The following is a 12,088-nucleotide window of genomic DNA, read 5'->3' on the forward strand; positions in this document are numbered from 1 at the left end:
CTAGTCTGGGATGTTTTTAGATATGAAATCTTGAAGATATCACAGATGTGCTATTAGAGAGATATTCTAAGCTCATTTACATGAGTTTTTCACTGTTCTGGAATTCCATTTTACTCCAGAAGAACAGGTCCTGATTTATAGCCTTAAGGATCAGCTCACAACCAAACGGACTGACCAAGACTTTCATAGGTTAGAGCCCTTGTGTAAATTCAGATTTAGGCATCTAAATAAATTCAATACCTTTCCAAAGCACTGAGCAATTCCTGTAAGGTCAGAGTAACTTAATAATACCTCTCACATGACATTAGAGTCCTAATCTACTGGCAAAGGTAGCCTGCACATAGCTGTTCTTATGATCACTGATTTCCAAGAATCTAGGTCTGATTCTTATCTAAGCTGATAGAAATCTTGCTACTGAAAACAGTAAGAAGCAGTGTTAAGAGGAACAGAAGGCAGCAATCAGACTGTTGGACACTGGATCCAGCAAATTCCTCAGGAATTCAACTTGGTGGACCTCCATGTGATATTCTGTCGAGAGCCAGTGCCTTTCCTTATGTCATACCAGCCCCCTATACCTGCAGTCCTTGGGTCTATGTTTGCAACACTTGTAGCTTTAGCTCTGCAGATGCAGCATTCAGCTCAAGGAGTTAGTAAGAAATGTCTACAGTCCTCATAACCTAATGAAATGTCAAGAAATGGTCACAGTACAATCCACAACGTCAAAAGCTGCCTTCTTTAAAGCTGCCTTCTCAAGGCCTTTAGACCACCAAGGATAACATGCATAACTATGGAAGTTATTAGTGTAGTTGTGTTCTTGTTGATGGTGACCATTATGGTGTTTTCTTTTGGACCACATTCATGTCAGGGGCCAATTACCTCATTCCAGGCATCCTGCATTTCACCCAATAATGAGTGGTTGCACTGAAGTATTTCTTTCTCAAAAGCTGTCCAATCTGAAGTATTTGATCAGTGCATTTAGATACAGTGATTCCAAGTGAGAGGGAATGTATCATATCTCTTGGGAAGCTGATCACACTTTACTTCTCACTTGAACACTGCTGACTTTAACATCCTGCCTTGGGATTTGGCTGTGCCTGTAGCTGCTAAATTAAAGATCTCTTTGACACTGCAAACCTCCCTCCCTACAGTTAATTATAGATGGCAGTCAAAATACTTCTTTATTATTTAATCTACTGAGGAGAGGGTTGCTAATAATCACTCTGCCGTCAAAACATGAAATCCAAGAGACATAGTGGAAAAACACTTGGGCTTTAATGTGGACAAGGGGAAGAAAGGGACAGGAAATATCAGCCCTTCTGAGTAAGAGTTTGTTTCCAGATAGGATTTTAAAGTTGAAAGAAGGAATGCACAGGAACCAATTGACAGGGAAAGACACCTGCTGGGGGCCACCACAGCCACGTACCAGAACTGCTAACCCAGCATGCTCCCTTTAACACCTTTGCTCACTGGCTGCGGGGGGAACGAGGGTGCTTGGTGAGGCAGCAAATTTAGACTGGTAAAACCATGTAGGTCAGGCTAGATGAAGGATGTTCTTTGCAACGGCTTGGGGGGTAAGAAAGAAAGAGTCTCAGAGTCCAAGTCCTTCATCTTTTAAAAATGAAGCTTTCGTGCTCTGTTCAGAGGAAAAGTGGAAGCAGCTGCTTTCAGCAGATGAACCTGAGTCAACTCTTCCTCACATCTGGAAATCTCTGCTGTTCAGGTTTAAAAGCTATGTCTCTGATATGTTTGCCAAGCTCATAAATGCAGCCTGCGTGTTCATGGGCGGCTTTATAGCACGAGGTTCAGTGATGATCTCCTCATGGCCAGAGAGAGACAAACGCCAAGTCTTTTAATATTTGCATCAGAAAGGAATAACTGGGCAGTTAAAACTATTTACTATTTCCTGAACAGGGAAACCTGTCTTTGCGGATCTGCCTCCTTCCCCTTTTGGTAGCACTAGAAATAAAGACTGAGGCTCTGAACCTGCTTTCCCCGAAGCCAGTGGCAAAATTACCATAGATCAATATAAAGCCCAATTAGTACGTTTCTCTTTTCATGCAGAGATGATCTCAAACCATAAAAACAGATCGAGAGTTCAAACATCCTGAAGATCAAGGTTTTGAAGGCCAAAACTCAAAATTCAGATCTGCATTCTCACTCAGGACTAACTCCAAAGAAGTCTGGATCTATTGTTTTTGTTTAAGTCCATCTCTGCTTTTCTGTTCCAAGCATCTCCTCACTCCTCTGCATCTGGTTCAAAACATGTTCCCCCTTTATGCAATAACATCAGCCCAATGGCAGCGTTGATGTAGCTTGGTGACAATCCAAAACTTTCCAAACCTTCATCTTAAAGATCACACTTCTTTTACACCTCCTAATTGCTAAGGAAAAGTTCCAAATGTAAGCTATGTGTAACCAAAGCAATACTCTTGTATTTCAGCAACTAGGGACCCTGAACACCTTTGCTGAGCAGTATAAGCTCTTGGCTATGTTGATCTCCTTTGTTGTTTACTCTCAACTTTACTTAAGGACACTTTAGGTCTCAATATAAACTATTCCATTGTCGGCCATTAGAGTAGATAGGATGGGACAAAAGTTGGAAGGGAAACTCTTGTAAAAGAATCAGTAGCTGCACTATGGACAAACGCACAATGGTGAAGGAGGAGAAGGAAAGGAGAGAGAAAGGAGCATAAGAGGAAAGCAGTGATGCTTGGAAATCATGATGTTCATACAGACTAATTCTGAATGATGTTCAGCACTGACAACAATAATCAGTAGCTAATTACTACATAAACACTATATTGTAACCTAGATGAAAGAACAGATGTAGATTGTGGGTAGGATGTGGACTAGCAAGCCTAGGGCTTTATCATAAAAACAAATGTAAACGGGCCCACCCTACAGAATGACTCTGAAACCATGGCCTTACTGAGTAAGGTTTTAAGCAGGTTTGATTCTGATTTTTTTTTGTCCTCAGGCAAACAATTTATAATCCTACCTTCCCATTACTAAAGCACTCTTTGTGCCAAAATAATGAACGCCTCATCATAAACCTGAGATCTCAGGAAAAGTTTCCAAAACAATCTCAGAGCTTGAGGATACCTATATTAAGAGACTGAGAATGGCGAGAGCTCAGCTACTCTGAGATCACAATCACACACTTTTTTCTGGCATCTCTGATTACTTAGATTTCACTCAGATGTCTGGAAGATTTGTAGGAATACTTTTCTGAAGTTATAAGAATATATAAATGGATGGGATAAGATTTCCACTGTATATTATACTGAAGTCAATGGAGTTATATTACTAACAAAAAAAGATCATAAAAGTTCAAATGCTGTCTTTGTTGCACTATAGATTTTGATATAAACCAAATAACTCACATTTGGATTTTACTTAAGGGGAAACCTCCAAGGAAACCTCAGCAGAGGCACCTACTTAGGATTGGCTGCTTTGGGACCCAGGTGCTGGTCTGATAAAAGTGTTCACAAATCTTTTTATTGACTCAGCCTGACAACAGCTGAGTTTTGTATGGTTAGGTCGTGCTGGGATATGAACATTAAATGCAGTCCTAGGCTCTGCTCTTTACCTGTATTCTGGGCATCTCACACACCATATGTGAATAAAATCCAGACTAGGAATAGCAAGCAATAGTTGTCAAAGGGACAAATTGAGAATCCCTGATACCTATTACTAGGGAATGAGCGGCTTCTATGGAGCGCTGGCATAGCAATCTGTGCAGCAGGACACAAGCAGACTTTCACCATTAGATTCAACCAATTTATCATCAAGCAGCTTGGCAGTGCGTAGCTTGTAGCTCTTTCATATTTTGAAGGAAAGCTTTGTATTTGCTGTGTTGCTTTACCATGCAATTGCTTTTTTCTCCACTAAGCCATGCCTTAATTTGAAGAATACTAGCAGATCCTCTGAGTTTTACAGAGGCAATAGACTGTATAATAATTGCTATTAACAGTGTCTGTTTTTGGGACAATTTCATCTCAAACTCCACATAGATTTTTACACTTCTTTGTTTTACTGTATCATCAGAGCATATCTACTCTTTTTGAAATAGTGGCCAGGAAGAGATGAAATAAAATCTCCTTTTTTCCCATCTGTGAATGCTGTGGGTTCATGAAGGGACAATTTCATGAGAATCAAAGTTCAATATTCTTCTAAATCAGAGGTTGTTTTCCTGAATTAATATCTCATCCACAAAACCCATAACCAGCAGTTCTTTTCTTGCTCTCAGGTTTTCAATTCAAAGAATTTAACAAATGACTCTAATTACAGAACAAACTCAACAATGTCATTCAAGATGGAGCATTAATAACTTGGCAAGTACCTGGATGAAGTTCTAAGCAATAATTTAGACTTGGCATGTACCTGGAGGGGGAAAGATTCCTGCTGCCACTTATTAACTCATCAAACTGCACTCCAAAAATCTGACAGGAACAGTGAATTATTATCTACATTTTCTGTAGAATATCAGCAATTCATTATTAGCTTTTTTTGCTTTATAATAATAACTCTATAGCAGCTTTTCCCCTGGAAACTATTAACCCAGAATTTTCAGACACATTATGATTTAACTATCTCCACAACGTTCTTGCCAAGCAGGAAAATAGTCACAATTTACAGATGTGCAGAAGCACCAGGTACACCACCACCACACAGCATTAAGAGTATCTATAACCCTAGGAGACATTCACTACCTGAACTAAGCAGGGTTTGTATTACTCTGTGAACTTCTACAATGTGTTAGAGGCCCTGAGATGCTAAGAGCTATCAATAATTGTTGCTATTAACAGTGGGTGAATTCCTCAGGGAAGCAGTCCTCCTACATATACAAAATGATAATATGTTCCTTGCCTAATGGAAGCTGCAGTTTACTGCTAAGCTGGCCAGAGAAGGCTTTCAGCAACCCCACATCTGCAATACTAATTGGGTGGAGCTTTGTTTTCATTTTTGAGCTGTAGCTCGTAAAGGATTTTGGAAGGAGGATGATAAGAGTTTTAAGTAGAATGAAGAAAATTATATAAACAGTGAGTTTAAGGCAACTGTAGGGAAACTATACCCCCCTCAGCTGCCCACCTTCTCAGATAAATCACAGTCCCTCACATCTGATGGCTGTTTGACTTCCTACAGGAAATGAGTCTGATAAATCTCTGTTGGCTTCCTGGTGAACATGTGTCCATATTGCAAAGGTCAGCATTACAACAGGCACCTCTGCCAGCAGACCTAAGAGAAGCTGAGGTGTATCTGAGCTGCAGCAACTGAATTCTCCTCTCACTCTTGGAGAAACCCTGATGACTAGACTAGCACTAACATTTGCTAGGAGGGTGCTCACAAGTGGGCACTGCCTTTTCTGCAAACGAAGATGGGGCTTCCGTTGTGGAAGGTGTCAATTTGACAAGTTTCACTAGGGCTAAAATAACCTTTAGTGATGGGAAAGCCTTTTGCAAATGTCTTTTACAAATGTCAGCTGTTCCATGATCTCTTGCCTTTCCTGCGCTGTTAGATTATACATTCTGTTTCCATTTTGCTGGCCCATAGTATTTCAGAAGTGACCTGAAAAGTTCCATTTGTTACTGCCTGCAATACAAAAGAGATACTTGATGGCTGAAAACATCTTGAAAATGTGTCAACTGTCAATTATATTGCAGCATCACAGTGCATACCTGTGCTGGTAAAGCTTGTTGGCATTTCCATACGTGTGGATCTGTGGTTACAGATTAATAACTAAACTTAATAAAGAATTCTTTCTTTGGCAGAACTAATAACATAACACTAAACAAGTTTAATATTTCACTACGGTAGTAACATTCAGAGCTATTTCAGGTTTATCTTAAAAAGCAAGCAGAGATAGCTACATTAATTGTGTTAGATGAAATTCAGGGTAAATTAGCCTTGACAGACCATCATGCTAACATGATGATACTCCTTCTGGTATCTGCAACAGCTTTCTTAATTAGCTGATTTTGTAGATAGCACTGATTTGTATCAGGCAGATACATCTTTGATTGCACTGTACAATCTAACACTGTCTAACTAAGCCTAGGAATAGCTTAATACCAGTGAGTGGAGAGTAGGAAAACAGACTATTATCTACCACAGCTGAAAACTGTAATCAAAGGCTGCTAGGTCATGAAGTTGTTTTTTCCTCTGCATCAATGTGGCCCTTAGTGTGTAGTTTATGCAGGCGTGTAACTGAGGATTTAGGACAGAATGACTAATTTGGACAAAGGAGTCCTAATTTTTAGATGTATTCCACTGATGTCTCATTGCCGCTGTGGAGTTCATTCTGTTGTGCTGACCAGATAAAACCACAGCTGAATCCGATGTACAAACCTGGGTTTTAGTAGCATCCCCTGCTATATGGAAGGAGAATTCAAATGACCCTAGCAATGTTGTAAAGGTACAGACGTCCCTTCTTCCTCCTCTGTACATTCCACCCGATACCATCTCTTTCATGAAAGCACAGGCTTAGTTAGATCAATTTTAGATACCATCTTCAGGGCATCTTCAGAATCTTATCACATGCCAGTGTTCACTGACTGTCTGTGCTCTCAGCCCAAGTAGGCAGTTAACAGTACCAGAGTTTGATAATGAGCTTCCTGATCTTTGCAAAGCATCAAAAGAGAGACCCAGCTTCATTGCCTGCTTACTGGCTAACCTTCTAAATCCCCTGGTGCAAAATCATTAATCCATTAGCACAGGATATAAACCTCCGGATAATCCTCATAACGATCCTATTGTAACAAAATATGCTCCAGATTATGTATGTCATGTCACTAATGCATAGGTCTTTGGAGGAGATACCGCAACTGTCTCTCTGCTTCCAGTTTACTGGTTCCCAGAGTGAGAAAATCAGCAAAGAGGCCAATGTCTAAATACTGTAGGGGGTTAGCATGGCCTTTCTGAAGGTGAATTGAGGTGTAAAGGAAATATTAAAGAGGTATCAAAGATAACAGAGGTGTGGAAGGTCACAGAAGGTGACTTCTGTAATATGAATGTGAATGCAGGTGATGAGTTTCACAAAACCTGCCCAAGTGGGAAGGTTTTCTAGACCTAAAATCCCTTGGCTCAGTTGTCTCTGTCTCTCTGAAACCTAACCCTGTAGTGTCACTATAATCTCTTAGTCAAAGAAATAAAATGGTGAAGAGGGACGAGGGAGGGTTTGCCTACTTGTGTAAAGAACAATCACCATGCAGTCTCCTAAATGTTGTTTCTCTCCCTCAGGAAAACTTGCAGAAGCTGGTACACATTGAGCACAGTGTCAGGGGGCAGAGCAGCCTCCTCCAACCAGGAAGGGTGAGTGCTGCAGGCAGACCTATGCTGATAAGGACATTGTTTCCGGCCAGCTTTATTTCTGTCTGTGTGGATGGCGAGATTTCAGATGTCTACAGGTGTTGTTTACTGAGTCACTGTGATAAGAGTTGTAGCCCTGGCTTGTGTAAAAAGCCATTACTCTGGCAGTGCTCAGGGAGATATGCCAAGAGCCTCACACTGGGAGAGAGGGCATTACCCCGCCTTCCCACAGAGCAGCCATTTGGCTTTTCACTCCAGCGGTCCTCAGGCTGCCCCACTGTAGTGTTTTGGAGGAGTCGCTCTTTTGCTTTCTGTATATCCATGTTGAAAGATTTGAAATGCTTGAAGGCTGGAGAGGCTCAGAGTTTTATTTGGCTAGATAACAGCCTTAAATCAGGGGAAATTATTTGTTTTCAAATTTTCGTTCTTATCATTCCCCAGTGCTGCTTCTAGTGCAAGGTAGCATTTTTAAGCAACATATAAATAGAAAGGTGGGAGCACGTATAGCTTTGTCTTGCTATCCACCTCAAATGCAAACTTCTCCTGGCTATCAAGCCTGTCAGGCCTCCTCAGCTTTCACCTGCCTCTGTGCTTCAAAAGATTTCTTCTTGAATTCTGCAACTCTAAATTTCCCCTCAGTCCAACAATATTTTTAGCAAAATTCACAGAGCAATTTTCAAGACATGCATCCTCCTGGCATAAGAATCCTCACCAGCCAAATAGTGCAGTCATCCTCTATTTTTTATGTAACATTAGTATTCTCATTTGCCCTTGCCAGACAATGTTTTAATAACTTCCACAGACCCCAGCATGTAGAATTTGGAGGACTGGTCTCTTTGAGTATAAATTGTTCTACCACAAAAGACGCTGCATCAGAGAAGAACTGATGACTGTAGATCCACTGCTGTGGTTCAGTTAGACTATCCACATACATAGTCATAATCGGGATGGAGAAGGAAAGATACCTATTGGGTTTGCAGACATGTACAAATTATGTACACCAACATGGTTATGTACACAGACATTGGATGTAATATGCTGAAAACCAAGGTTTCAGCTTTTCCTTCTGTTTATTTTTCCCAGTTAGAGAATTTTTAAAAGACAAAAGTTCTTGTCTGGATCCTATTAAATGTTAGTTTTGCAATCTGTAACAGGGGTGTCTGACAAGTGGGTTTCCAGCCCATTTGGTACAGATACAAATGAAAGCCACGGAGAGCAATAGGGCTAACCCTGGTAAAAACTGAGCCAAATCATAAAGACTCAGACTAGAAGTAAGTGTAAGGTATTCATCTCTTCCTGTGGTGATGAAAGCAGATAAGAGTTCCTCTTTCCCTGGGAGGAATATTCTCTATTCTTAATAAACTTCAGAATGAAACCTCAGGATTACGACCTGCTGTTTTCTCCTTCAGATCTTTGTTAAAGAGGGAACGCTGATGAAAGTTTCTGGCAAAAACAGGCACCCTCGGCATTTGTTCTTGGTAAGATTCCTTTTATATTTTTTATTGTCTTCCTCATATCTTCTCTTGGGCTTATGCAGTCCTGAACCATGGCCGAAACTTCAAGGTTGCAGGTTGTTTAACCATCAGCAGTGATGTGACAAGTTGGCTTCTGTTGCTAACAGCAGTCCATTTCACACATGTCCCCGCTGGCCCTGCATACAGGAGTACAGGCTGTGCAGCCCTCTATTTGTTTCACAGCTACTTACAGCCCCGACTAGGCCATCATTCTGCAAAGGAACAATACCTTCATCTCAACCCAAGTTTCCAAGGTGCTCAAGAGGGATGGGAGCACCTGAATACTTTCAGCAGTTAAGCTGTACACTTGAAAACCTGTCCCTAAGACCTCAGGAGATCTGATTAGTAACAACAGAAAACATCTCACTGCTAAGGTTTATGAAAACTGTCTTTGGACTCAGTTGGGAGAGATTTCTATCCTTGGAGCTAAAGAACTAGGTTTTATTTTCCTCTGTCCATGTCTGCGTAAACCACCTAATAACTGTGTGCATTGCCTGGATATAGTCCTTCTGTCTGAATACACACCTCCAGCTCTGTTGATTAGAGCAGCGGTTTTCAATGAGAGTGTGCAAAATACTTCTAAGATAATTACGAAAAATGAACCTTTCGTTTCATCCTTCAGGGGTCTGCAACCCTTCCAGAAAATTGCAAGCATTTGCAAAACAAAACAGATAGATAGAAAAAAATTGGTTTGGAGATATGCCATTAATGCTCATGTTTTTATTTTGCATTACACACTACACTGACCAGTTAGAGAAGATCTCAGACTCCAGGCTCCTGAGCTATATTCTCAACTTCGCAGGTGGCTTATTGCATAACCACAGGCATTTTTAGGCACTTATCTGTACGAAGGGGAAAATAACACTTGCCCACCTCTTAGGAGTTTGTGATGCTTATCTGTTCATGCTTCAAAAGTTCTTTAGAGCTCCTTTCTAGAAAAGAGCCATAAAGTCCTGAGCATTATTGTTGTTATTTAATATTAAGTACCCTCTTTGCAGAATTAAATTAAAATAAATGAGTTATAGGCCTAGAAGATGTACTTTCTGCGGCCCCTCTAAGTACTGACAGCTTTTCACACTGGGACCAATGTCCCAGTGTGAAAAGGAGGAGAGATGGCTGATTACAGAAGTCATACATTTTGCCATTAATTCTTATTTCTCCCTCTGATTATTTTCTACTTGTGTATGACTAAGACCTTCCTTGTTGCTGTTCAGCTTTTCTGCCTCCATGATCACATACTGCAGTCACAATCAAAGGTCAGATGAGATGGGACGACACAGTGTTGGCACTTCACTTTTTTGATGGCTTCATTGGTTTCTGTGAAAATTTGGACTTTCATGTACTGAAAGTGATGGATTTCACCCAAATCTTCCAAATATGAGATTGCTGCTGTGCTGTTAGTAATAATGAATCTGCATCAACGGACTGTAACAATAGCAAAAATGTCAAAACCATGACTTCGTAGAAGCCAAGGGAAAATGTTCATGCCAGCAGCGGTCACAGTGGGACCAAGGGCTGACCTTAATAAACTATGTTCTCTGCAGGAGTAACACTGAAGCCTACTGATGACCACTTGATAACAGATGATATGTGCTTTCCTTGCTGACCTCTCCACATAAATATTTGCCTCTGCTAGGATTGTAAGAACATTTTGGAATTGAGGCTAAAACTGAGATACAAAACTTAAAAGGAGAATCAGAAATCGGATCTGTATTAAACATTGAGAGAAAAGTAATTTGCACTTGAGTGAAAGATAAACCGAGCTAAAATTCAAAGAATCTGAAATGGTTTTATCAGCTTGAAGGTCACAGATGCAGAAAGTTTTACTGGAATAAAGAAAGCAGAGAAATGAGTGTCTGGCACTTTCTAGTTAGGGAACTATTTTTGGTTTCTGGGGAAAGTTCAGCTGCTCAAACCCGGATGTTAACTGCAAGGAGAGAAGTGTCTCTTGGCAGCTGTAGACATTACAGTAGCCAATGTCCAGTGGTTAATAGATGCTCTTGGTATTCAGAAACAGGTTTTTTTCTTCCTTTGGGTCAGAAAGGCAAATTGTGGCCAGATATGTGCTGTCATGCAAAGCATGTGGTGGAGCTAGACTAAACCGTGGTGGTCACTTTCAAGAATCAGAGACACATGAAGCTGGCTTCTTTCCTGCTCTAGCACATTGAAGTTGCAACTGTTTTAGGCTTCCTGTATTATGACTCCTGTTGAGGGGGATGACTGGATCTTGGAAACAGTTTGAAACTCATTGGCAAAGATCTGCCTTTGGGCTCAGCTAATTTTTACTCAGTTTCCTCTACCCCAAGAGTCCCCCTTAGGTTGTAGAGTAATGCTACATGTGCTATAATTGTAGGAAAGAGAATCACTGTGGAATGTGGTAATTCCCACAGTAACATCTGAATGGTTTTGCATTATCTGTCACCACTAATGCTGCAGAGTCTCTGTTATGCCATCACCACTCTTGAGTTGTTTACTGGACTATTTAGCCTATGAATACATTTAGACAACTCCTAACAACTCCAATATGTTAGCTTTAGTAACATATTTCTGTCTTGGCATATAGCACCTTTACTGCAGCAGTCCTAAGTCCCTACTACCCATCACCGGCAACACCCCTTTACAACAGCCAAGACCTGCATGAACGTATCCTTCCCTCTGCCAGTGCATCTAGCCCTGATCCACATGTTATCTCTTGATTCTGACTTCTGGGACACTGTGGGTGTGCCAGGCATGCTTGAAATTTGACTCTTTCATATTCTACGGGAAAACAAAAAACCCCAAGACTTGAATAAGCTCCTAAAAATTCTCTCTTAAAACCTACACTCATTAAAGCCTTTATAGTCTAAGGACCATATTATAATCCCTTCAAAGCCACTAACAAAGCTCCAGTAGTGTAGGGATTTACCCTGATATGTTTATCAACAAAAACTTTCAGAACTGGATTTTTTTTTATGATGCTTCACCTGTCTGTGGCTACCCCAAAAGCTCATCAGATGCTTGTATGTACAGGTGTACTTTGTTTTGATTTTGGATGAAATGAGTACGTTTACCTTAACTACCCAAACCAGAATTTTACATGACTAGGATTTTCCAAAGTTCTCTGTAGTGACCTTACTCTGTCTGAAGCCGAATTAAGCCCAGGGCTTGGAGAAAGTTTCAGTGGAAGTGTATACGCTGAAGGATCAACCTGAGAATGTAAATCCACACCCCAGGAGATGAGTCTACCAAACTAAAGCTGTAGTTAGAATATGCTATAAAAGCTGGGC

At 40.7% G+C, this 12,088-nt stretch overlaps 1 protein-coding gene and 1 long non-coding RNA gene across 4 annotated transcripts in view; one reads left to right on the plus strand and one right to left on the minus strand.

The window, feature by feature from the left end:
* LOC138061017 (uncharacterized) overlaps positions 1-12,088 on the minus strand; it is a 156,923-nt gene that overhangs the window by 118,781 nt on the left and 26,054 nt on the right. The gene's annotated exons all lie outside the window — the stretch shown is intronic.
* FGD5 (FYVE, RhoGEF and PH domain containing 5) overlaps positions 1-12,088 on the plus strand; it is a 122,112-nt gene that overhangs the window by 87,823 nt on the left and 22,201 nt on the right. For both annotated transcript variants that reach the window (XM_068907665.1, XM_068907666.1), the window contains exons 11-12: positions 7,240-7,311; positions 8,718-8,786. In XM_068907665.1, coding sequence (XP_068763766.1) covers positions 7,240-7,311; positions 8,718-8,786 — 141 coding nt within the window. The remainder of the gene's footprint in view (positions 1-7,239; positions 7,312-8,717; positions 8,787-12,088) is intronic.

The sequence above is a fragment of the Struthio camelus genome, chromosome 14 (genome assembly GCF_040807025.1).
Source record: "Struthio camelus isolate bStrCam1 chromosome 14, bStrCam1.hap1, whole genome shotgun sequence".
NCBI classification, from domain to species: Eukaryota; Metazoa; Chordata; class Aves; order Struthioniformes; family Struthionidae; genus Struthio; species Struthio camelus.